We start from the raw sequence: 27754 nt of genomic DNA, 5'->3' as shown, positions 1-27754 counted from the left end.
CTATAAATCTTGTACTAGTACATGGTGGAAAGATAGAACATCTGTTATTTCCCTCCATCCTTCCCAGGTTCTTACTGGTGCTCTGTCCTAAACCTTATATTCCCCGTCACTCATTAGCATATAATAGGTCAGGAAAAAAAGGCATCTCATCCTGTTTACTTTAGAACAGTGACACCATTTTATAGGTTTTGGACTTGTGCAGTAGGGAACAGCATCAAAGGGATCAAGAAATAATTTGGCACATATGACTTCTGAGCTCTGATCATGATGAGGGTTCCCATTCCTGTTAACTGTGGCCCAGAGCCACTCTGTACAGAACAACCAAGATATTAATTCCTAACCTGAAAAGGGTTAAAAAAAGAAGAAGAAAACCTAAGTATTTGTCTCTTTGGCCTATATCATAACATATCCTTTCTGCCTTTTAATGGGTGGGACCTGGGTGCCTGGTGACACGTGGATGGACTGGAATTCTCAGAAATGTGACGAGTAAAAGACTGTAAGATGTGACCCTCCCATGGTCTCCACCATCTTTCTGTTCTTAAACTTTCTGATTCACTTAAAAGTAGTTCCTAAGTGGAGAAGGGTTTTCTGGTTTTTTTCCCTCTGCAAACTTAACTGGCATGACTGCACTACTGAAAGCTCAGCACACATTCTTACAGTGGTTCTTTTCCAGGAGCTTTTCGGTGCGGTCCAGGTGACTCCCCTAAGCTCTGGCTACGCCCTTGGAAGCTCCAACTGGATCATCCAGTCCCATTATGAGAAGGTGTCTTACGTCTCTGGATCCTCCTTGCTTACCACGCACCCACAGGTAATTCTAAATTCTCCTGTTAACAACTCAGGTTTTCAGTTGAAAGTGAAGCCGCTTAGTCATGTCTGACTCTGCATCGCTATGAACTGTAGCCCACCAGGCTCCTCCGTCCACAGGATTTCCAGGCAACAATACTGGAGTGGGTGACCATTTCCTTCTCTAGGGGATCTTCCCGACCCAGGGATCAAACTTGGGTCTCCTGCATTGCAGGCAGACTGTATTACTATCTGAGCCACCAGGGAATCCCTGAATTTTTAGTAACTACCCTAAATTCATAATGTATCCAAAGTGGCGTCAGCTCTTTGTCATTTTTTATTTATTTATTCGTTTCTACAGTAGGTCTTTCTTGGTTATCTATTTTAAGTAGAACAGTGTGTACATGTTAATCCCAAACTCCCAATCTATCACTTTGCCCAGCCCTCCCTGCCATAACCATAAATTCATTTTGTAAGTCTCTGAGTCTGCTTCCATTTTGTAAATAAGTTCAACTGTATCTTTCTAGATTCTACATGTAAAGCAGTATCATACAGTATTTGTCTTTCTCTGTCTCATGACTTCACTTAATCTGATAATCTCTAAGTCCATCCATGTGCTGCAGATGGCATTGTTTCATTCTTTTCAGTGGCTGAGTAATATTCCATTGTGTGTATTGACCACATCATCTTTGTCCATTCATCTGTCAGTGGACATCTAGGTTGCTTTCATGTCTTGGCTATTGTGAATAGTGGTGCAGTTAACACTGCGGTCCATGTATCCTTTTGAGCCATGTTCTTCTCTGGGTAAAAACCCCAGGAATGGGATTGTTGGATCATACGGTAACTCTTTTTTTTTTTTTTTTTTTTTTAAGAAATCTCCATACTGTTCTCCATAGTGGCTGTACCAATTTACATTTCCAGCAGCAGTGTCAAAGGATTCCCTTTTCTCCGCTTCTTTAGCACGTATTTGTAGATTTTTTTGATAATAGCCATTCTAACAAGCTTGAGGTGATATCTCACTATAGTTCTGATTTGTGTTTCTCTAATAATTAGTGATGTTGCACTTCTTTTCATGTGCCTGCTGGCCATCTGTACATCTTTGGAGAAATGTCTGTTTAGGTCTTTGGTTCATTTTCTGATTGGGTTGTTTGTTTTGGGGTATAAAACTGCATCAGCTTTTTTCCCATTCTGTGGGTTGTCTTTTTTTTTTTTTCCTTGTGATTTCCTTTGCTGTGCAAAAGCTTTTGAGTTTAATTAGGTCCCATTTGTTTGTTTTTGTTTTTATTTCCATTATTCTGGGAGACCAATCAAAAAAAGATACTAGTGAAGTTAATGTCAGAGAGTGTTCGGCCTGTGTTTTCTGAGTTTTTATAGTATCCAGTCTTACATTTAGGTGTTTAATCTATTTTGAGTTTATTTTGGAGTATAGTATTAAAGATTGTTATGTCTTCATTTTTTTTTTTAACATGTAGCTGTCCTGTTTTCCCAGCACCATTTATTGAAGAGACTCTTTTTTTCCATTGTATAGTCTTGCCTCCTTTGTTGTAGATTAATTGACCACAGGTTCATGAATTTATTTCTGGCCTTTCTGTCCTCCTGCTCCATCGATCTATAATTCTGTTTGTGTGCCAGTACCGTGCTGTCTTTGATGACTATAGCTGTATAATACAGTCTGAAGTTCAGGAAGCCTGATTCCTTTTGCTCTTCTTTCTTAGGATTGCTTTGGCTGTTCCTTTGGGTCTTTTGTGTCTCCATGCAAATTTTAAGATTTTTTTGATCTAATTCTATGAAAAATGACATTCGTAATCTGGTAAGGATTTCATTGAATCTATATTGCCTTGAGTAGTATAGTCATTTCAACAATATTGATTCTTCCAATCCAAGAACATGGTATATGTGTCCATGTGTTGGTGTCATCTTCAATTTCTTTCATCAGCATCTTATACTTTTTGGAATACAGGTCTTTTGTCTTGTTCAGTTCAGTTCAGTCACTCAGTTGTGTCCAACTCTTTGCGACCCCATGAACTGCAGCACGCCAGGCCTCCCTGTCCATCACCAACTCCTGGAGTCCACCCAAACCCATGTCATTGAGTCGGTGATGCCATCCAACCATCTCATCCTCCATCGTCCCCTTCTCCTCCTGCCCTCAGTCTTTCCCAGCATCAGGAGGTAGGTTTATTCCTAGGTATTTTACTTTTTCAATGCAATGGTAAGTGGGATTGTTTCTTAAATTTCTCTTTCTGATCTTTCATTGTTAGTGTATAGAAATGCAACAGATTTCTGTATATTAATTTTGTATACTGCAACTTTACCAAAGCATCAGCCTTTTAAATCTTTCTGACTTTAGTTTCTACAAACATTCTTTTTTGTTGTGTAAGAACACTTAACATGAGTTAGGTGCTCAGTCACTCGGTTGTGTCCAACTCTTTGCAGCCCCATGGACTGTGGCCTACCAGGCTCCTCTGTCCATGGGATTTTTCAGGCAAGAATGCTGGAGCAGGTTGCCATTTCCTACTCTAGAACATAAGCTATACCCTTATAATAAAAGTGTAACTGTACAATACATGGTTGTTGACTATAAGTGCAGTGTTTTATGGCCGATCTCTAGAGTTTTTTCATCTTGTTTACCTGAAACTTTATGTCCTACTCTTTTATCAAAGTTAGATTATTTGTGTCTGAACATTTAGGATCATAGTTCCTCTATAAGATCATGCTGCCTTTAGGTCACCTCTGGGATTTAGAGATTTCCCAACACTTCCAATAACCAGAGCCTGATGTGTATAACAGAGATGGTCGCTCATTTACTCAGCAAATACTAATTTTTCAATATTTACTAAAGGCCCGCCGTGTCAAGCACTCATCTAGGTGTTAGAGATTCAGTGGTGGCCCGCAGACAAAGTCTCCTCTCACGGATCAGTATTCATATGATGAGAGAGAATGGTATGATGAAAATAAATGAGCAAAATGCTTCCACATGGTGACACAAGTACTGAAAACAGAGTTCTGTAGAGAGTGCTGGTGACTAGTTTAACTTGGATGGTCAGAGAGAGCTTCTCGGGAAACATCTCATTGGAACTGAGACCTGGGGAAATGAGACATGTAAAGCTGTGTGGGCGAAGTATGACAGAGATGTGGCAGACGAAGAGCTCCTAACACTAGAACAAGCTGGGCACGTCGGCAGAGCAGAGGACACCCTTGTGATTGCATCGTATGAAGTGTGATCATGACATGTCCAAGATGCCAAGCCATGTAGGACTTCATAAGTTTGAATTTTATTGGAATGTATAGACTGAAGCTTTTGGAAAGTTTTAAGTTAGTTGTTCTTTAACAGTTATATTGGCAAGAGGCTCAGTGTTTAAGTATTGTTATAAGTGTTACTTAACTCCATTTTTTAGATATTTCTAAAGAATTTATTGTTCATTTTCTAAATTTTTTCATGTTTATAAAAGGTCAGTTCAGTTCAGTCGCTCAGTCATGTCCAACTCTTTGCAACCCAATAGACTGCAGCGCACCAGGCCATGAAATGATGGGGCCAGATGCCGTGATCTTAGTTTTCTGAATGTTGAGCCTTAAGCCAACTTTTTTACTCTTCTCTTTCACTTTCATTAAGAGACTCTGTAGTTCTTCTTCACTTTCTGCCATAAGGGTGGTGTCATCTGCATATCTGAAGTTATTGATATTTCTCCCAGCAGTCTTGATTCCAGCTTGTGCTTCTTCCAGCCCAGCATTTCTCATGATGTACTCTGCATATAAGTTAAATAAGCAGGGTGACAATATACAGCCTTGATGTATTACTTTCCCAATTTGGAACCAGTCTATTGGTCCATGTCCAGTTCTGTTGCCTCCTAACCTGTGTACAGATTTCTCAGGAGGCAAGTCAGGTGGTCTGGTATTTCCATCTCTTTCAGAATTTTCCACAGTTTATTGTGATCCACACAGTCAAAGGCTTTGGCATAGCCAATAAAGCAAAAGTAAATGTTTTTATGGAATGCTCTAGCTTTTTCGCTGATCCAACGGATGTTGGCAATTTAATCTCTGGTTCCTCTGCTTTTTCTAAATCCAGCTTGAACATCTGGAAGTTCACGGTTCACGTACTGTTGAAGCCTGGCTTGGACCATTTTGAACATCACTTTGCTAGTGTGTGAGATGAGTGCAGTTGTGCGGTAGTTTGAGCCTTCTTTGGCATTGCCTTTCTTTGGAATTGGAATGAAAACTGACCCATTTCCAGTCCTGTGGCCACTGCTGAGTATTCCAAATTTGCTGGCATATTGAGTGTAGCACTTTCACAGAATCATCTTTTAGGATTTGAAACAGCTCAGCTGGAATTCCATCACCTCCACTAGCTTTATTCGTAGTGATGCTTCCTAAGGCCCACTTGACTTCGCGTTCCAGGATGTCTGGCTCTAGGTGAGTGAGCACACCATCGTGATTATCTGGATATAAAAGGTGGTGCTAGTGTAAAGAACCCACCTGCCATGCAGGAGACATAAGAGACGTGGGTTTGATCCCTGGCTCCAGAAGATCTCCTGGAGGAGGGCATGGCAATCCACTCCAGTATTCTTGCCTGGAAAATGCCACATACAGGGAGCCTGGCTGGCTACAGTCCATGGAGTTGCAGAGAGTAGGACACGACTGAAGCAACTTAGCACAGTACACATATATCTTCCCATGTTTATAAAAGAGGGCAGTGGAGATTAGATAGTCAATAGATGATGGATGGATAGATAACTTGGTGAAATCCATATCCCATTTTAATATGAGAAAAAGAATGTTGTAAGTCTAGAACAATAGAATGCTCTGAGCTGCCACTCTGCTTTGTTTTCATACCTTTTTTGTAAGCAACTTTCATTTCAAGGTCTAGAGGGGACAAGTTGCTAGTTTTTCCTATAGCTAGCAGAATTCTGGGCCTTTCCCTCTTGCTGAAATCAAAAGCCCATCAGTGTCATCTTCATCTGCTTCACTGAATCAGAATTTTGTATTGGCAGCTTCTATCATTCCTGATATATTCTCTCATAAAAGACAGAAAGATTACTTGGCTGCCAGTTCTTCCGATTTGTCCTGCTTAGATCAAAGCCTTTACAGTACTACCGATGTAATTTCCAGTAAATTATTCTTAAAAGATCCATAAATTTAAAGGGAAAAATAAGGTCTTGAAAATAATGAATAATATACCTAAGTAATTAATTTTAGTTTCTAGCTGGCAACCACTATTGTATGTAAAAAAGAAAGTAAATTAGATTTTCTTTTGCCCAGATAATTGGATTCTGTATTGAATTAGCAGGGATAAGAAAAGACTTGTTTTGAAAAAGCTCAGTAGTCTACTTCAGATGTCAGCAAACTATGGTCCTTGGACCAAATTTGATCTCCCACCTCTTTTTGTTAATAATATTTTGTTGAAATATAGCCACACCCATTGTTTTATGGGTTGTTTGCAGCTGCTTACACCCTGTCACAGCAGTTATATATTAGACTTTATATTAATAGAAAAGGGCCAATTCAGCTTTAGTAATGGAAGCCCATGAGCTAGGAAGAATGTGGCAGACTGTTATAATCATCTAATAAGCATATGGAAATAAGACTTTGGATTCAGCCTGAAATAGTAAGGATGGAAAGGTAAGTTAAAACATTGGTGAATCTTAAATTCAACAATCATTTCTTGAGTGCCTACTATCTTCAGGGAAGGAAAAATATAAGGCAGAGATTTCATACCTGGATGACTCAGAGAATAGTGATAATGACATGAATATAGCTGACAAGAAGAAGTTGGCCAGGGGCAGGGGTGGTCATTAGTTGAAGAAGAGGGTAGTGGCTATGATGAATGGGAATTAGAACATGAGACAAATGGAAATTCAGAGCTGGAACTTAGACATGAAGGCAAGACTGGAGACAAATTGGAGAGCCATCAGATTTTTTGAAATACAAGTGCTGAGGACTGAAGTCTGAACTGTGGAAAGCTGTTAAATTTTGATAAGAAGTACTTTGTCATTTATATCTAAGTATATCAAAATTTCCTTCTTAATGTTCCTGATTTAAATAACCAGAGGTTATTGTATAGTATACTTTTGTTTGTTTCAGGCCTGTCCAGTGTGGTTAGACTTAGGGTCAAACAAGGTTTTTGTCATACCATGGTTAGGTTTCAGGAGTCTATTTAATTTTTTTGTGTGTTACAATAAGAATTTACAGATTCATTGAAATTTGTTCAGGCTTACTTTGAAACACAATCCCTTTTTTGTAAATGTTCTATATATGTTGGAAAAGACTGTATTCACTGCTGAATGAAAAATTTTTCCATATATATTTATCGCTTTGAGTTTGTTGTCTTTTTAATTCTCATATCTTTGCTCAGCTACCAGTATCTGAAAAAGATGCATTATTTGTTGATTTATCTGTTTATATTTTAAGCCATGTACTCAGGGGTATGTGTTCGTGTTATCATTATGTCTTGTTGATCAATTACTCCTTCGATCAGAATGTTTCTTTTTTTTCTCTGTCAAGGCTACATTAAAAGCCAGGAGTCTTTTTCCTTTCTACACTTGCTGCTAGTGTTTTTCATCCTTTTTTTCCCCTACTCTTTCTGTGTCCTTTTCTAGTGAATCCCTTGCAGACAACGTAGTAAAGAATTTTTTTTTTTCTTTTTTAATCTACAGAGTCTCTGATTAGTGAAACCTATTAATGTTTCTTAAATCACTATTTGGGTCTTGTTTTTGCCATCTTCACATTTTTTTAGTTTACTTCATTCTTTCCCCTGTGTTTTCTTGCCTTTTTTTAGAAGACTAAATTTCTTTTTGCAAGTTTGAACATATATGTCTGTTTTTTCATTTTTAATTTTATCCTGAAGCATAGTTGACTCATAGGAATCATAGAAAAAGCTGGCTTACACCCAGCATTCAAAAAGCTAAGATCATGGCATCTGGTCCCATCACTTCATGGCAAATAGGTGGGGAAACAATGGAAACAGTGGCAAATTTTATTTTCCTGGACTCCAAAATCATTGCAGTCAGTGACTGCAACCATGAAATTAAAAGACACTTACTCCTTGGAAGAAAAATCATGAGAGACCTTGACAGTGTATTAAAAAGCAGAGACATCACTTTGCCGATGAAAGTCCATATTGTCAAAGCTAGGTTTTCCCAGTAGTCATGTATGGATGTGAGAGTTGGACCATGAAGAAGGCTGAGCACTGAAAAACTGATGCTTTCGAATTGTGGTGCTGGAGAAGACTCTTGAGAGTCCCTGGGACTGCATGGAGATCAAACCAGTCAATCCTAAAGGAAATCAGTCCTGAATATTCATTGGAAGGACTTACACTGAAGATCTAATACTTTGGCCACTTAATGGGAAGAGCCAACTCATTGGAAAAGACCCTGATTAAGATCAGGAGGAGGAGGGGAGAACAGAGGATAGATGGTTGGATGGAATCACTTTCTCGGTGGACATGAGTTTGAGCAAACTTTGGGAGATAATGAAGGACAGGGAGGCCTGGTGTGCTGCAGTCCGTGAGTTTGCAAGGAATCACACGACTGAGCTGCTGAACAACAATAGTTGATTCAGTGTTGTGTTTGTTTCAGGTGTGCAGACAGCAGAGTGACTCAGTTACAGGTGTATCTGTTCTTTTCAAATTCTTTTCCCTCCTGGGTTGTTACATAATAGCGGAGTTACCTGTGTTATGCAGTAGGTCCCTGTTTGTTATCTATGTATATCTTATTCTTCCAGTTTATTCCCCCTTTTGTTCTTCCTGTGATTATCACTGTCTGTCTCTCCCTGTAGAGCTAGTTTCCTCTTGTCCTTTGTATCTTTTTTCTCTTCTTTCTTCCCCCCTCTCCCCTAATCACTATTGTCAGTAGTGTCTAGAAATTTAGTCTCAGATTATTTAAAACTCCAGAAGATAGTGAAGGACAGGGAAGCCTGGTGTGCTGCAGTCCGTGGCGTCACAGAGTTGGGCATGGCTTAGTGACTGAACATCAACAGGGTGGTGAACATATTTAGACAACTGTGAACTTTGTTCTTTTTTTATTTTCACCCTTATTTCCCATAAAGCTCACAATCCTAGATTTACTTTTCTTTTTCCAGGAATAATTGAGGAATGTTCACCATGAGGGTCTTCAAATGGTAATCCTTAATGAGATTTTGAACTACTGAGAATATGTTTAAGTTTTCCTCACATTTAGATGATAGCTTTTATCATTTGGAGAAGAAAATGGCACCCCACTCCAGTACTCTTGCCTGGAAAATCCCATGGACAGAGCAGCCTGGTGGACTGCCGTCCGTGGGGTCGCAAAGAGTCGGACACGACTGAGTGACTTCACTTTGACTTTCGCACGATAGCTTAAGTGAAAGTGAGGGTCGCTCAGTCCTGTCCGACTCTTTGTGACCCATGGACTATACAGTCCATGGAAGGCTCCAGGCCAGAATACTGGAGTGGGTATCCTTTCCCTCCTCCAGGGAATCTTCCCAACCCAGAGGTCGAACCCAGGTCTCCTGCATTGCGGGCGGATTCTTTACCAGCTGAGCCACAAGGGAAGCCCAAGAATACTGGAGTGAGTAGCCTGTTCCTTTTCCAGCGGGTCTTCCCTACCCAGGAATCAAACCAGGGTCTCCTGCTTTGCAGGCGGGTTCTTTACCAACTGAGCTGTTAGGGAAGCCCTAATAAATGATAGCTTAGATAGATATAAAATTAAAGGGAAAAAACTCTGAACGTATAACCCTATGAAACTATTTCTTCATTTTCCATTTGTACCCTTATTGCATTGAAGAATTGCAAAGCCCATCAGATTTGTGTTCATCTGTGGGATCTGCTTGTAGAATTTTCCCTTTATCCTCAATGCTCTTAAATTTCACTGTGATGTATTTTAAATGTATATTTTCTCCTGTTTGTTTTCCTGTTTGTTTTTCCTGTAAGATCTTCCAATTTCCTTTAACATAGAAAAATCCTTTAATCATTTTTTAAATTATTTATTCCTTCTGGTTGATTTTTTTTTCTTCTTGTAGAACTTCTAGTATATAGATATTGAGACGTCTGTGTTTTCCGTATCTCTTTTCTTTTATATTTCTCATCTCTTTACAGCCCCCTGCTTCAACTCAGGAGTTCATTCTTTAGCTATATCCATACTGCTCTTCACCCTGTGTATTGCATTCTTTATTTCAATGATTATATTTCCATATACAGTATCTCCAAATATTGCTTTTTATACTTTTTTTAATACTTATTTTTATTTATTTGGTTGCACTAGATCTTGTTATAACACGTGGGATATTTAGTTCCCCAACCAGGGATCGAACCCAGGCCCCCTGCATTGAGAGCCTGGAGTCTTGGCTGCTGGACCACCAGGGAAGCCCTATACTTATTTTTATTTTATTTACTCATTTTTACTTTCTTTGTGCATGGACTTTTTTTTAATGCAAATGCTACTGTTCCATCTGGTTTGTTAATTCTCTGTGCAGGGTAGGTTTTTACCTTGTTGTTCTTAGTATACGTTGCATTCATCAGTCGTCTGGTTTTATTTACCTGTCAGCTCTTACCACTTACCTGCCTCTCAGGGAAACCCTCTTGTACCTCAGCTCCAAACACTGCTTTTTTCCCAGAAGTTGTCTCTCTGACTTGTTACCACTTAGCCTTGTGGGGTGAAGGGAGTAAGCAGGGGCTTGTGGGTGTGCCCGCACCTTCTGCGAACATTGATGCCACTATTCCGGGTGTTTTCTCCCTCGCACTCTGTTGCAGCAGGCTGCCGTCTGCCAGGGGCACCGCAGAGGAGAGGAGGAGGGTCAGAGAGTTCTCTTCCCGGCCCCTGTTCTTCCCTCAGTGCCCAACCCTTTTTGGTCTGGCTCCTCCTCCTCCTGGCGTGCTGCAGTCCATGGGATCGCAGAGTCGGACGTGACTTATCCACTGAACAACATCATTTTGTCCCCATTCCAGGAACCATGGTCTCTCTGGGAATTTATTCTAGTTTTTCAGTTTCTCAAAATTTGTCATTTGCCTTTCTTTCTGCACTGTCCCTGAAATTCTACAAGACAACCAGCAGCTTGTGTTTATGCTCTGTCTTGTCAGGATTTTTCATTTTGTTTTAAATTAATATTATCTTCTAAGTCATTTAGTTGTGTCCAACTGTTTGTGACCCTATGGACCATAGCCTGCCAGGCTCCTCTGTCCATGGGATTCTCCAGGCAAGAATACTGGCATGGGTTGCCATTTTCTTCTCCAGAAATATCTGTTACAACAGTACTTTATGTTTATTATAGTAATTTTGTGTGTTACTGTGTTAGTTGCTCAGTCCTATCCTACTCTTTTCAGCCCCATGGACCCCATAGCCTGACAGGCTCCTCTGTCCGTGGGATGCTGCAGGCAAGAATACTGGAGTGCGTTGCCATTCCCTTCTCTTCCTGATCCAGGCATCAAACCCGGGTCTCCTGCATTGTAGGCAGATTCTTAACCATCTGAGCCACTTATTTTAGTAGTTTTGGAAAATATAAAATTCTCAAAGGAAAAAAAGTAATTATCTTAAGATTAAGAGAGAATCTACAGCCTGCTTTTCTGCTCTTTCTGATTTAATGAACTTTTCTTAGATGATTAGGTCTACTACGTGATATTTGATAGCTACCTAATTCCATCATATGGATATACAGTAAAGTATTTAACTGTTTTATCACTGTCGGAGATTTTTAAATTATTTAAAGCTTCCCCCCCCCCCCCCCCCCCGAACATCATCTTCAAACAGATGTGCCCAGAAAGAGGGCATTGGACACAGTTTAAAAACTATAATACTATTAGCACAGAATAAACAGTAACCATTGGGTGAGTCCCCTGAACACATTAGCAATAACTAGAGAACACTTTTGGTCATTAGAGCCACAGCCTTTTTGGCCTTGGAAATGAAATTAATGAATTTGCTTGTGCGTTGTGAACCAATGTTTGAACTTTAATTTTTCTACTATGATGGTTTGAAAAAGCAACTTTATATTTGTTATTTCAGTAGTTTCCTGGTTATTCTGCCTGACTTCAGGGGTGGGGCTTGAGTTTTAGATGTGAAAATCACCAGTATAAAAGGGTAAAACCTGCATATACCCAGACCTGGGGAAGCCACAGAATTTGTGGGTAGTTTTAGAGGCTGGCCTAGGACAGGACACTGATACCCATGCAAGGCTACAAGAAAAAAAACAATTTGTTTTAATGTTTATTTATTTGGCTGTGCCAGGTCTCGTTGCCGCATCTGGGATCTAGATCTAGTTCCCCAACCAGCAACAGAACCTAGGGCCCCTGCGTGGGGCGCAGAGTCTTAGCTACCGGACTAGCAGGGAAGTCCCAGGGCTAAGATTTGAAGTGTGGAAATTCAAAGTTAGTGGTGGATATTTGTTAGTGTTGTTTATATCAGCGGTGCTTAAGGGTTTGCGTTTGGTTCGTTTATGATTTCGATCTTTTCCCATGCTTCTCCTGATCACGAGAGGGACCTGGGAAGGTGCCCATCTCCCCCCTTCAGCTCTCCTGCACTGAGGACTCTCCTTACCGCCTTGCCTGGAACAGAATAGGGAGTCCAGGCTCAGTCAGTCTCCAGGCTGTTTCCTAACCAGTTAACATTGGGCCTTGAGGCTCAAGCAGGTGGTTCTCCGGATGCCAGACGGGTGGTGAGTACCTGTAAGGAGGAGAGGAGAGATGTTTTGAGAGCAGAGGCTCCCTGTGGAAACGTCTGCCTCAGAGCAGTGGTTCTTTTCTTTCTTTCTTCTTTTTAATATTTATTCATTAAATAAATATTTAATATTTATTTATTTATTTAATATTTATTCATTTATTCACAGTCAAATTTATTTATTTGACTGTGCTGGGTCTTAGTTGCATCATGTGGGATCTAGTTCCCTGACCAGGGATCGAACCTGGGCATTAGGAACACGGAGTCTTAGCCTCGGAACCACCAGGGAAGTCCATAGAGTAGTGGTTCTTAACATCTTGTGGGTGTTACCCACAATTACCACCCAAAATCCTGGTGGTAAGAATCTGATAAGAACTGTTTAAAAAAAAAAATCTGTTGCACATCTATATGACATTTTACATTTATTTTCTGAAGGCTGAGCTTATAGAGTCTTTAGAAACCCATTGTTATTCATCAGGTTAAGAATCCCTGACATAGAGCATTGGAAAGAAATTTTTTTTCTTTGTAAGAAATAAATTTTTTTTTTAAGAGTTAAGACAGTTGCTTGGATAGGTCTGTTTTGCTCTGTTTTGTTTTTTACATTTTTCTTCTTCCCTCTGAATTTCCCAAGTGTTTTGTTGTTGTTTATGCAATTCTCTGATCTGGATGCTCTAGAAGTTTTCTGTTTTTTCGTTTGATTGATTTTTCTAATGCATTTTATTGTTATAAATCTGTGACTTGCTCCAGATCTTCATGTGGATGTACATGTTAGCTTTTTTCAGCCACTCCTTAGTCTTCTAAGGAATTAATTCTTGAAGGAATTCATTTCCTTTGAGATATTCTCAGGAAATATCTGCAGGCTGCTGCTTCTTCTATGCCTGGCCTTATGGAGATCTTACAATCAGTCAGGTTCAGTCCTTGGGAATTTTCTGGAAGTGTCTGACTTTCCCTGATCCAGAACACAGGGGATTAAAACCACTTGCTTACATGGTGCCCAGGGTAGAGCTGCAGGTCAACACAAAGACATTTTCCTGCATCCACAGAACCCAGCCTTCAGTATAGCCAGTTGAAGCTGCCTTTGCGCCTCTGATCAGCTGGCCCCATGAAACACCTGGGTTTCCATTCTCCTCTGTCTTCTGTCACATCAGCGCCCACTACGTGAGAGCCAGGCCTGGGCCGAATACTGACCCTTCAAGAGGAGGCAGTCTGAAAAAATCACTTCTCTTCTTCGGGTCTCAGTTCCTCTATGAAGACCAGATGACTGAGTCTCTAGTAACACATCTCTCTGCAGTGGTCCCTCAGATATGTCCACGAAGGGCCCACTCCTCCTGGGAAAGGACACAGCCATGTCCCCAAAATGTTATTTAAGAAAGATGTCTGGGACAAATCACCACATACTGCTCCCCACCTTAGCTGCCAAGGCCACAAGAAGCTTTCTCCTCTCCATGGACATGGCCCCAAGTTGTCCCGAAGCCTCAGCCTCCTCGGGTCAGTCCTGAGGAGACAAAGCTCTGTCCTTACTGGTGAGGTGGTGCCAGCCAGTGAGAGCTAAACCTAATATTTTTAAGGGCAGTAGCAGTGAGGAAGCTGAGCCACGAAGAGTTCGTGATTGGCCTGAAGGATTGGACTCGGGAAACAGATACCATGAAGCCAGGAGGGAGAGACTGGACCACTTAATGGGCTCCTGTCTTCTTGTTTCTACACATGCTGTTTGGTTTCTAACCTGGCAGAGTGTGTCCTCCTCTGAGTTAATGTGCACTGCTTACACGCCTTCATCTCTTTGTTCTCGCCTTCCTTTCCTCATCTCGTCTGTGGTGTTTCTTAACCTCCTGCTTTGGACAGTGGGCTGTGCTCGACTGTAAGGGAAACATAAATGGGGAGGTGCTAGGTTTACACCGGTTACTGTAGAGGAAGAATATGGGTGCCCAAAGGACTTTCTCCAGGGTACAGGTGATGGGTCCTGTCAGGTTAGAAATCCAGTCAAGGGCTGTGGGGATTCAGAAGCAGGGCACATCCCTTCCCACTGGGGATCATGGAGACCCGAGTGGGCTCTAATTGGCATCGGAAGGCTGGATGTGACGTGTGGGACTATCAATAACCTCAGATACACAGATGCCACCACCCTTAGGGCAGAAAGTGAAGAACTAAAGAGCGTCTTAATGAAAGTGAAAGAGGAGCGTGAAAACGTTGGCTTAAAGATCAACATTCAGAAAACTAAGATCATGGCATCTGGTGCCATCACTTCATGGCAGATAGATGGGGAAACAGTGGAAACAGTGGCAGACTTTATTTTTCTGGGCTCCAAAATCACTGCAGATGGTGACTGCGGCCATGAAATTAAAAGATGCTTGCTCCTTGGAAGGAAAGTTATGACCAACCTAGACAGCATATTAAAAAGCAAAGACATTACTTTGCTAACAAAGGTCTGTCTAGTCAAGGCTATGGTTTTTCCAGTAGTCATGTATGGATATGAGAGTTGGACTATAAAGAAAGCTGAGCACTGAAAAATTGATGCTTTTGAACTGTGGTGTTGGAGAAGACTCTTGAGAGTCCCTTGGACTGCAAGGAGATCCAACCAGTCCATCCTAAAGGAGATCAGTCCTGGGTGTTCATTGGAAGGACTGATGTTGAAGCTGAAGCTCCAATACTTTGGCCATCTGATGCGAAAAGCTGACTCATTTGAAAAAACCCTGATGCTGGGAAAGATTGAAGGCGGGAGGAGAAGGGGACGACAGAGAATGAGATGGTTGGATGGCATCACCAACTCAATGGAGATGAGTTTGAACAGACTCCAGGAGTTGGTGATGGACAGGGAGACCTGGCGTGCTGTGGTCCATGAGGTCGCGAAGAGTCAGACACGACTGAGCAACTGAACTGAACTGAGGAATCCACAAGAAGTGTCTGAGTTACAGGGCTAAATTTGTGAACATCCAGTGTGACTTAATCATGAAGTATTTTATAACATGCAGATTGGTGCTAGTCATGTTGTAGCACTGCCTTTGTTTTTTATTATGGGCATTTAATTTTTAAAGGAATGTGGTGGTAATAATAGCTGAGGTTCAGAGATGATTGTGTTTTCAAGGCCAGAATTGCTCCTGAGTCACTGTTTAGATTAGTTATCTGTTATTAACCTTTTGGAGATCATGGCCCCAAATGACAACCTGATTAAATCTGTGGGAGAATGTATATAGGGAGACAGAATTGTATGTACCATTTTAGGAGGTTCTGAGGGCCTCTGAATCCCCTATCAGCGCTGTGAATCATTAGTGGCTTGTTCTGATAAGATCCTTATAAAATTGTTGTCCTTTTAAGCTAAGTGTGTGTGTATGTGTCTGTGAGTGTGTTAGATGCTCAGACATGTCCAGCTCTTTGTGACCTCATGAACTGTAGCCCGCCAGGCTCCTCTGTGGAATTCTCCAGGCAAGAATACTGATTTGTTTTGTTTTAGTTGCTCAGTCGTGTCTGACCCTTTTGCGACCCCACGGACTGTAGTCCCCCAGGCTACCCCATCCATGGGATTGTCCAGGCAAGAATACTGGAGTAGGTTGCTATTCCCTTCTCCAGGGATCTTCATGACCTCAGGGTCAAACTGGGGTCTCCTGCATTGCAGGAAGATTCTTTACCATCTGAGCCACCTGGAAAGCCCTTCTCATCCATAAGTTAAATATACTACCGAACAAAGCTTGATACCTTTGATCACCATTCCAGTTTCCTTCTGCTTGACATATGCACAGTGAGCATTCCCAGGCTTCTCACACATCAGTTACTATAAACCTCTGTGCTTTACTTCCCCTTCCCTCCTTTTCTGGAAACAATGAACATATGCGTGTTTGTTGAGAAGGCAAATACGCAGGTCAGTTCTGCCTGAGCAGAAGAAAAGTTCTTACATGCATTGTTGTGTATCTGTGCAAATAACAGTTAGAAGCTGCTCAACATAATTGTCACAACCATACATCTCCTGTATCCATGTTTTTAAAAAATGCTTTTCACATTATTAAGCAACTTACCTAACCACAATCATGTTATTTTAAAAAAGTAATGAATCCCATATGTCCATGCAGATATAAGATGCTGAAGGATGATACATCAAAAGGCACGTGGACTCAGAGATAGCAATGCAGGTGGTGGTTCTTGGCTGCACTGCTGTTTGAAATTTTACTGAGAAATTTGGATAAGAAAGAGGAGAGATAATGTTTATCCCTCCTGTTTTTTCCTTCTGATGTTCTAGTGAGTAGGTTAAATGAAATTGAGCAAAAGATACATTACAAAATGAAAACATTGACGAGCTCTCTAGCATCTCGCCCTTTGGACCTTCTGTTTTTCCCCTTTCTATTCCTCTTATTAAATACTTTAAAATTTTTATTTTTATGCAGTTTTAAAAAATATTTATTTGGCTGTATCGGGTCTTAGTTGCAGAACGTGGAATCTTCAATCTTCAGTGAAACATGAAGGATCTTTAGTTGCAGCATGTGGGATCTAGTTCCCTGACCAGTGATCAAACCTAGGCCCCCTGCATTGGGAGCACGGAGTCTTAGCCATTGGACCACCAGGGAAGTCCCTATTTTTATACAATTTAAAAAGATTACTATTTACAGTTATTATAAAATATTGGCTATATTCCTCATGTTGTACAATACATCCTTGCATGGGCCTTCGTATTTGTTTCCAGTTTTAATCCTGACTTATTTGGAAGAGCTACTTTGTATTTTTTTTTAAATGCTCTGAAAGCAGTCAAAATGAAATTCAAAAATAGAACAACCTAAGGATTGCATAACATTGTGCTATAGGACTCCATAGGCTCCAGGAAGATCATGTAACTTAGCACATGAGACTTGAGAAATGCCTGAAGGGAGACAGATCAGTTTATAAGAAACCTAGCCCAGAGGCTTGGCTGAGGTCCCGTACTGGTAGTTGAATTGAAGGGGGGCTTTACATTTCTGGTTCCTGATCCACAGACAGTGGATCCTCTCTCCTCTACCACTGACTTTTGGGGAAAGGCACCCCAGCTTTTTGAGTCTCAACCTCTGTATTTCCACAACATTCCCAATTTCTTATACGTGGCAGAGCTGTTTTGAGAACCTGTACAGACTGTACAGTGCAGGGGATCTCACGGCATGATCTCCAGACCACCATCCACATCCCCACCAGGAGCATCTCCTGGGAGCTCATTAAAATTACATCTTCTCAGGCTCCACCTCAGACCTGAATCAGAAACCCTGGGGTGGGGGGCAAGCACTCCACCTCCAGGTGATCCTGGTACAGGCTCAGATTTGAGGACCCCGTCAAATTTGTGATGATACATGTAGCATGGCTTTACAAAAAGAGCTTCTTTTCTTTTTTTTTTCCTTCATATTTTTGGGGGGTTATCCTTTTTTTTTATCCTTTATCCTTATCCTTTTAAAAAAAAAAAAAAAACCTTTTCCTTTATAGTGGAGTTCCAGGCGGCACAGTGGTAAGAAGTCCACCTGCCAGTGCAGAGACAGACGCGTGTTTGACCCCTGGGTCAGAAAGATCCCTGGAGGAGGAAGTGGCAACCCACTCCAGTATTCTTGCCTGGAAAATTCTGTGGACAGCGGAGCCTGGTGGGCTACAGTCCCTAGGGTCGCAAAGAGACTGACACAGCTGAGCATACACACTAAGCGTGCACACAGCTAGTTAATAGTGTGGTGGCTTCAGGTGGGTAGCAAAGGGACTCGGTCATCTATACACATGAATCCATCCTGCCCCAGTCTTCTGTGAGTTTTCATCGCCCCGTAAAGTTCCCTCCCACTGGTACCCATCTCCCTTGGGCAGACACTCTTCAGTGATGGGCATGTTGTAAAATGAAGGGAGATGACCTGTTGACAGGTTGGACCTGGAAAGACCATTGATTGTGTTCTCTTTTTCCTTTACTTCTAATACCTAACCTTTTTTTTGTTTAATTACTAAGCCTAGTTCTCTGTGGTTTTTCAGCCCATGGACCAGGCATCTCTCAAAAACAGTGATGTCCTCATCCTGACAGGCCTTACCCAAATTCCCACCGCAAACCCTGATGGCATGGTGGGTGAGTTCTGCAGCAACCTAGGTATGTGTCCAGGGAAAGTCTTACATGGGAGGAAATGGTTTACATTTATTTTTTGATCACCCTGCTCGTATGGTACTTTTTTGTCCCTTTGCTTCATATGGACACCCTCTGATGCCCCCTATTACGACCTTTTCCCTCATTTATTTCCACGCTTTCTGCTTATCCTTCAAAACCTACTGTTGTCAACAAAAGCAATTCTTAAGCAACTTAAATCTGAAGGAACGATAAGAATGGTGGTTATAACAGTAAATTTGAATTTTTAGCAATTATACAACGGATGCTCAACATTCTCCCACTTACATAGAAACTCTTACTTTTTTTGCTTTTTGGTGGATTTTGCAGGTGGATCAGGGGTGCTTATAGGATAAACAGAGTTAAAGATGGGAATAATCCTGTCTTTGCTTTGCAAATAATAGCACAGAAAAGATTGTTAATATTTTGAATTCACAACAGGGATACATTGTACAGGTGTATTTTTTCCCAAAAAATATTTGCTTGGTATTATTCTTCTTTGGGTGGGGGGAACTAAAATTGAGAGACTTGTTGAGTATTTGCTCCTGGAATAAATGTATGCTTCTTTGGAATAAATTGTCAATAAAGTCTAGAAATGCTGTATTTCTTCTAGAAATGTGTAGGTTGCTTCCTGTCTTAGCTCAGGCTACTGTAACAAATACCAAAGGCTGATGGCTTTAAACAACACATTTCTCACAGTTCTGGAGGCTAGGATGTCAGGGATGCAGTGGCCAGCATGGCTGGGTTCTGGTCAAGTACCCTGTCTGGCTTACAGACAGCAGCCTTCTGGCTGTGTCCCCAGATGGCAGAGAAAGGCTGCCCTGGGGCCTCCTCCTCTTTTTATAAGGGCACTAATCCCATCACGGGGGGCACCACCCTCATGACCTCATATAGACATGGTCACCTACCAAAGGATCCCCTTGCTAACACTGTCACATTGAGGGTTAGGGCTTCAATATATGAACTTCAGGGGACACATTCATTCCATAACTGTTACCAAAGAGGAATTCATGAGCTAAGGCCCCTCAACCCTGTTACCTCAGCTCTGGGGGAGGGAAGTGGTTGTCTTCTAATATTTACATGGAAGGCACTAGCCTGTGAAATTTCACTTTCCCTTGCCAATAGTTGTAGCATTTTTTATTCCACCAGTAATTTACTCTTGGGCTTCCTAGGTGACTCAGTGGTAAAGAATCCACCTGCCAGTGCAGGAGATGCAGGTTTGATCCCTGGGTTGGGAAGGTCCCCTGTTGCAGGAAATAGTGACCCACTCCAGTATTCTTTGCTGGGAAACCCCACAGACAGAGGAGGCTGGCAGGCCACAGTCCATTGGGTCGCAAAGAGTCAGACGTGACTGAACAACTAAACAACACTTTACTCTTACCTTGGAAAAATAATTGGACTGGTCTCAAAGAGACTGTTTGTATGTTTGTTTATAACTCTAGAATCATGGAATCCAAGAGCTTCAGATCTTAAAAGAATCTTCCATGTAACCCACTGTTTCTCAGAGGGGTCCACTAACCACCTGCCTCAAATTTTGAGGCTGTGCCACAGTCAGACTATCTGAGGAAAGAAGAGACCTAGTAGAGAAGTTGTATTTTTAACATGTTCTGGCAATTTCCCTACAAAAGAAAGCTTGAAAACCTCTCGTAAGTAATGAGGAAGCTAAGCCCAGGAGGTTGCAGTGGCTTTGCTAAGGTCCCACAGCTTGAGATGGAGTGGGACTAGAGCCCTGCATCTCATCTTTTCCCTGGTTCCTCCTCCAGTAATAGCGGGTCAGCCAGGCCTCCATGCACAGCAGCTTGGAGAACATGGATGTGAGAGTTGGGAACATACAGGGGAATAGAAGGCCTCAGAGAGTTCAGGTTCTGTGCCCTAACTTTGCTTGTTTTCATCTATATTGGAAACTAGACAAGAAAAGAAATTGAGAGCTTTGACTTGTTTCAGCCAGTTACAGTTTCTAATCTGATTTTGGTTATAAGTTGCAATTCCTCATTTGATAACTGATTTTAAGCGTTTAATGTTCAGAGGATTTTCTTATAGACAAAACACTCATGGAAGAAAATGCTACTAGAATGAGTCAAACGGAGAAACTTGGCCTATTTCCTTATGGGCCACTCAGCAATGATCAGAGACCGAACTGAAACAAATGAAACAAAGTTCTGAGCAGGAGCTGAAAAGAGAAGGCGCTGAGATGGTCTGTCCCGAAGCTCATCTGCCATTGGGAACTTGAAAACCCAAACCCATCCCTGCACACCCTGGTCCCAGGGCCTGAGATGTGATTAACCCCTCAGGTGATCATCAGTAAGCCTCTGGACCCTCCCACGCTGGTGCTCGTCTTCAAAAGAAGTCAGTTGTTGGGGCTTCCCTGGTGTCTAGCTGGTTAAGAATCCTCCTGCCATTGCAGGCGACATGGGTTCTATCCCTGGTTCAGGAAGCTCCTGCATTCCTGGGGCAGCCAGGCCCGTGCTCCACAACTGCTGAGCCTGTGCTCTAAGAGCCCCGGAGTCTCAGCTACTGAAGCCCAAGCCCCTAGAGCCCGTGCTCCGCAAGAAGAGCTGCTGCAGTGAGAAGCCCGCGCGTCGCAGCTGGAGAGGAGCCCCGGCTCCCGCGGCGAGAGGAAGGCCCTCCCAGCAGCGAGGCCCGGCGGGGCCGAAAGTAAATAATTCACTTTTATTTAAGTCAATTGTTTGTTGAATGGGCCAGTGACTGAGAATCCTTACTAAAATTGTTCCTTTAAAAAAATAATTCAGGCTCCTCTCCACCTGCACACTGTAATACTGCTGAGTTTATTGGTATTTGAACTACGAAGCAAGCAACTGAAAATGAGAACTCAAATCTTTTTTTGTTCTTTATATTTTGATTAAAATTTTTGTTTTGATGACTTTTGCTTAAGAAAATAGTGTATTTGTTCATTTAAAGTGGAGAAAAGATTAAATGATTTTTTTTTTCATGTGTGGGTATGAAAATCTTTTTTGCACTAAATATCTCAGTTGATAGAATATTAATTTTTTTGCACATTTTCCCCCAAAAAACCAAAGTTGATTGTTACCCAAATGAAGTGAATCCTAGGAACAGAAGTGGAAAAATGAAAGAAATGCAAACAGAATTTGTAAAGTTCTGTCCTCCATGTATAAAACTGTTCTTTTGATGCTACTTTCCCCACTCTGGCCTCAACTTTTATTTTTTCTTCTTTTGTTTTTAATATTATTGAAGTCTGTTTGATTTACGGTGTCATGTGGCTTCCACCCTTCTAGCACTGACAGTACGGAACGGAGGAAACGTGTTGGTCCCCTGCTACCCTTCTGGAGTGATCTACGACCTCCTGGAGTGCTTGTATCAGTACATTGACTCGGCCGGCCTCTCCAGCATCCCTTTCTACTTCATCTCCCCAGTGGCTAACAGTTCACTGGAGTTTTCACAGATTTTTGCCGAGTGGTAGGTCTCTGTTTATCCTGTGATCCCTACACTCAAGCTGTAAGAAAAGAGAAAGCTTTTTAGTTTTAATTTAAAAAGAAATAGAAATAATCCTATTTTTTCTCACCTTACTGTGAAACCTTCATTTTTTTTCACCCCCTCTGTGATATGAAGATTGTATTTTTGAAACCCAGAGCAGTTACTTTGCTAGGATTTAGGAGAATTGTTATCAAGAAGGGAAGGAGGAAAAGCAAAGACGTAACTTGGCCAGCAGTTTCAAAATGAACAACAAAACTATTATACACTTACCTTCTCACATGCTCCCCTCTGTCTGTTACAAAGTGCAGTTACATTCTAAAAGCTAAAAAAAAGTTTCAGACCCAAGCTCATGTTCTCTGAAATTTTTAATACCACATCTTATGAGGAAGACTAGCTTATTTTTCCATTTCAATAGTATATTTGGTGACAGTGTTTTATTACAACAGGAAATTATTTGATCAAATCCTAGGATGGGTAAAGTACAGTATGAAGTGGGTGAACCTTTTTAGGATTGTTTAGATGGGTGTTGGATTCTAACTCACATGGCCACAAAAAAGGCAGGGGTAGGAGGAAATACTGTAAATTACACACCGGACTTAATGGTACCTGAGGATGGGGTTGTGTCATACAGGTGTGCTTAATCCCATCTACTGGTGTGATGACCTGGTGGACACAGTAGTTTGCAAAGCCTCTGATCTGAAAGGAATGTGTACATTATTCTGTGCAGCATTCACTCACTCTGGGAGATAGTGAAGGCCAGGGAAGCCTGATGTGCTGAAAGCATCTGAACAGCAACTGTGCTGCTTACAACATTTGTACAACTCATCCTGGTGCTGTGCTTGCCTGCCCCACGTTTAAGTATCGTTTTTCTCTTCCCATTTTAGTTGTACTCAAGGCCCTTTTTTTCTGCTTTTAAATTCAGACAGGCTTCTCCATCCCACGTGCATATTATTCATGGTCGTTCATAGGACTTTTTGGTGTTATTTATATTATATTTGACTTAGTGACTGACAATAAAAGGTCACTTTTTTTGGTGGCTATTGAATTTCTTCTTTTAATAGAAGTCTCTTCTCCCCCATTATGGAAAAGTAATCTTGAATAAGTGGCAGTCCACATAAGGATCACTGAATGTTTATCAGCGTGTTCTGAACGTCTTCATCCAGACCCTCAGCTGAAAATACTGAACAAGGCAAGCTCCAGGGCCAGCCCTGTGGGCCCCTGTGGATGGTGTCCTAACTGGGTGTCTGCCCTTACAATCCACTCTTGTCAGAATGTCTAATGGGGTAGGACTCGGGACTAGTAAGAGTAGGTTGTTTTTGACTTCCTGTTTTTTGTTATTTGTTTTTAATATGAGTGTAATATATGTTTACTAGAGAAAAAGAAAGTTACAGAGAACAGTAAAAATAATCTGAACCCATGATCCCACTACCAGAAATAATGTCACTATTAGATTCTGATGTATTTCATCTTTCTATATAGGGATCATACTGAACATTTAATTGTGAATCCTGCTTTTAAATTTTTTAATCTGCATTGCAGGCGGATTCTTTCCCAGCTGAGCTACCAGGGAAGCCCAATACTAGATTAGAGTGTTAGAAAATCTTTGATACCATCATTTTTCCTTGACTGCATTATGACATCATCACTCATCATTTATACATAGTATAATTTACGTAACTATTGTCTTATGGAGTGGACAGGCTTTTCCCAGTTTTTTTCCTTTTAGTGATAAATTTTCAATTCATATAATTCTGTATATTTATGACTACATCTGCTTTGGGTAAGTTACAAAAAATGCTATTACTGGAACAAAAGGTATACATATTTTTTAATGTTCATTATACAAATGTAAATTGCTTTCCAGAAAAATTTTTATGTCTTCTGTAAATTATTCCTTATTTGCCTATTAACATATCAGAGGTATTGTACCTTTATCTATTTACTTGAAGCCTATATATGTATTAAAGATCCTAATGCTTTGTTATATCTACAGATATTGTTTCCCATTTTGGCACTTTTTTCAGTTTTGTATTTTGATTTTGTTTTTTCAGTAATAACTTGTTCCTTTTAGTAAATAATTTTAAGTATAGAAAGGTTGCAGATATAGTACAGAAACTCCCATATACCCTCTACTCATGTTTCCCCCAATGTTCATATCTTACATGGTCATGCATTCTGTATCAAAGCTAAGAAATTAACATAAGCACAGTATTATTAACTGAACTCCAGTCTTTATTCATATTACACCAGTTACTCCACTCATGCTTGTTTCCTCTTCCAGGATCCAGTCCAGGGCACCACATGGCTTCATTGGTTCATTCATCTTTAATATTTATGCATCTGGCTGCACCAGGTCTTTGTTACAGCATATGAACACTTAGCTAAAGCATGTGGGATCTGGTTCCCTGACCAGGGATTGAACCTGGGCCTCCTGCATTGAGAGCACTGTGTCTTAGGCACTGCGTCACTGAACCAGAGGAGTCCTCCACATTGTATTTCAGTTCAATTGCTCAATCGTGTCCAACTCTTTCTGACCCCATAGACTGCAACACGCCGGGCCTCCCTGTCCATCACCAACTCCCAGAGCTTGCTCAAACTCATATCCATTGAGTCGGTGATGCCATCCAACCATCTCATTCTCTGTTGTCCCCTTCTCCTCCTGCCTTCAGTCTTTCCCAGCATCAGGATCTTTTCCAGTGAGTCAGTTTTTCACATCTGGTGGCCAAAGTATTGGAGTTTCAGCTTCAGCATCAGTCCTTCCAATGAATATTCAGGACTGATTTCCTTTAGGGTTGACTGGTTTGATCTCCTTGCAGTCCAAGGGACTCTCAAGAGTCTCCAACACCACAGTTCAAAAGAATCAATTCTTCGGCACTCAGCTTTCTTTATGATCCAACTCTCACATCCATACATGACTGCTGGAAAAACCGTAGCTTTAACTAGACGGACCTTCATCAGCCAAGTAATGTCTCTTCTTTTTAATGTGCTGTCTAGGTTGATTGTAGCTTTTCTTCCAAGGAGCAAGTGTCTTTTAACTTCCTGGCTGCAGTCACTATTTGCAGTGATTCTGGAGCCCAAGAAAATCAAGTCTGTCACTGTTTCCATTGTTTCCCATTTATTTGCCATGAAGTGATGGGACCAGATGCCATGATCTTAATTTATTGAATGTTGAGTTTTAAGTCAGCTTTTTTACTCTCTTCTTTCACTTTCATCAAGAGGCTCTTTAGTTCTTCTTCACTTTCTGCCATAAGGGTGGTGTCATCTGCATATCTGAGGTTAGTGATATTTCTCCCGGCAGTCTTGATTCCAGCTTGTGTGTCATCCAGCCTAGCATTTCTCATGATGTACGCTGCATATAAGTTAAATAAGCAGGGTGACAATATACATCCTCAATGTACTCCTTCGCCAGCTTGGACACAGTCTGTTGTTCCATGTCTGGTTCTAACTATTGCATCCTGACCTGCATACAGATTTCTCAGGAGGCAAGTCAGGTGGTCTGGTATTCCCATCTCTTTAAGAATTTTCCTCAGTTTGTTGTGATCCCCATAGTCAAAGGCTCTAGCATAGTCAGTGGAGCAGATGTAGATGTTTTTCTGGAATTCTCTTTCTTTTTCGATGATCCAACAGATGTTAGCAATTTGATCTCTGGTTCCTCTGCCTTTTCTAAATCCAGCTTGAACATCTGGAAGTTCTCAGTTCATGTACTGTTAAAATCTGACCTGGAGAAATTTGAGCATTACTTTGCTAGGATGTGAGATGAGTGCAATTATGCGGTAGTTTGAACACTGGCATTGCCTTTCTTTGGAATTGGAATGAAAACTGACCTTTTCCAGTCCTGTGGCCACTGCTAAGTTTTCCAAATTTGCTGGGATATTGAGTGCAGCACTTCAAAGCATCATCTTTTAGGACTTGAAATAGCTCAGTTGGAATTCCAGCTTTGTTAGTAGTGGTGCTTTCTAAGGCCCACTTGACTTCGCATTCCAGGATGTCTGGCTCTAGGTGAGTGATCACACCATCATGGTTGTCTGGGTCATTAAGATCATTTTTGTATAGTTCTTCTGTGTATTCTTGCCACCTCTGCTTTATATCTTCTGCTTCTGTTAGGTCCATACCATTTCTGTCCTTTATTGTGCCCATCTTTGCATTTATCTCTTTAATTTTTTTGACGGAAGTATTTTAGTTTTATACTTATATGTATTGATGCTAATTGATCTATTATCCTTTGTAGCACTCTACATTAAAGTTTTAAACCAAGCTCTTTTATTTATCCCTCTTACTGAGTTTGAAATAAAGACATTACTAAAGATGCTTACTCCTTGGAAGGAAAGTTACGACCAACCTAGATAGCATATTAAAAAGCAGAGACATTACTTTACCAACAAAGGTCCGTCTGTTCAAGGCTATGGTTTTTCCCAGTGGTAATTTATGGATGTGAGAGTTGGACTGCGAGGAAAGCTGAGCACCGAAAAATTGATTCTTTTGAACTATGGTGTGGAGAAGACTCTTGAGAGTCCCTTGGACTACAAGGAGATCCAGCCAGTCCATCCTAAAGGAGATCAGTCCTGGATGTTCATTGGAAGGACTGATGCTGAAGCTGAAACTCTAATACTTTGGCCACCTCATTCGAAGAGTTGACTCATTGGAAAAGACCCTGATGCTGGGAGGGATTGGGGACAGGAGGAGAAGGGGACAACAGAGGATGATATGGCTGGATGGCTTCACCGACTCGATGGGCATGAGTTTGAGTAAACTCTGGGAGTTGGTGATGGACAGGGAGGCCTGGCATGCTGCGATTCATGGGGTTGCAAAGAGTCGGACATGACTGAGCGACTGAACTGAACTGATTGTCTCTTTAGACAATATTAATTAATAACCCTTCAAAAAGTATCTCGTTTTTATATTTTACATCTTCTTCCACAAAGGATATAAAATGATGTTTTTAAAGTGGAGTTCAACCAAAGGTAGGAAAAATTAGATAATAGATTTTATAATGAAGTTCAGACAAGACCTAGACCCCCAGAGTCCTGAATTATTCCATCAAAAGTAATATCTGTTAGAATTGTTGAAATGCTTTAATTCTGCTTTAGTAGGATTCTTCGAAGCAGGTTCTAACAAACAATCACTGCATGTATTTTTTTCCCCAACTTTTAAAAATATCAGAACTACAGAACACCACATACCTTGATTAACTTTTTATCACATTTTCTTTTCCAGAAATCTCCATGTCTTAAATGTCATATCTGAGTAGGGAAAAACAGACTACCTAAAACAGTCAGTGTCTCTGGATTAAGACAGTTCCTAGAGAGATTTATCACTCTCCAGTTTGACTTACCAAATTCTGCTATTTATGAAATGGTACATGTACAAAATAGAAATCTGTCTCAACAAAAAATTACTTTCTACTCAAAATTGATCACTTTGGAATTCCCTGGTGGTCCATTGGTTAGGAGTTCGTACGTCCACTGCAGGAGGCGTGGGTTCAATCCCTGGTCTGGGAATTAAGATCCTATAAGCCTTGCCACTCCAGTACTCTTGCATGGAAAATCCCATGGATGGAGGAGCCTGGTGGGCTGCAGTCCATGAGGTCGCGAAGAGTCAGCCACGACTGATCGACTTCACCTTCACTTTTCACTTTCATGCATTGGAGAAGGAAATGGCAACCCACTCCAGTGTTCTTGCCTGAAGAATCCCAGGGACAGGGGAGCCTGGTGGGCTGCCGTCTATGGGGTCCCAGAGTCGGACACGACTGAAGTGACTTAGCAGCAAGCCTTGTGGTACAGCCAAAAAACTGATCACAGCTAAACAAAATACAGTATCTTGGATT

The 27754-nt window shown here is 41.2% G+C and overlaps 1 protein-coding gene across 2 annotated transcripts in view; it reads left to right on the top strand.

The window, feature by feature from the left end:
- INTS9 (integrator complex subunit 9) overlaps positions 1–27754 on the top strand; it is a 120428-nt gene that overhangs the window by 74636 nt on the left and 18038 nt on the right. For both annotated transcript variants that reach the window (XM_020893105.2, XM_020893106.2), the window contains 3 exons: positions 674–808; positions 18354–18465; positions 21732–21912. In XM_020893105.2, the coding sequence (XP_020748764.2) occupies positions 674–808; positions 18354–18465; positions 21732–21912 (428 nt within the window). The remainder of the gene's footprint in view (positions 1–673; positions 809–18353; positions 18466–21731; positions 21913–27754) is intronic.

Source organism: Odocoileus virginianus, chromosome 18 (assembly GCF_023699985.2).
Source record: "Odocoileus virginianus isolate 20LAN1187 ecotype Illinois chromosome 18, Ovbor_1.2, whole genome shotgun sequence".
NCBI classification, from domain to species: Eukaryota; Metazoa; Chordata; class Mammalia; order Artiodactyla; family Cervidae; genus Odocoileus; species Odocoileus virginianus.
The sequence above is the reverse complement of the archived record's forward strand: the minus strand, read 5'-3'. Positions and strand labels throughout refer to the sequence as shown.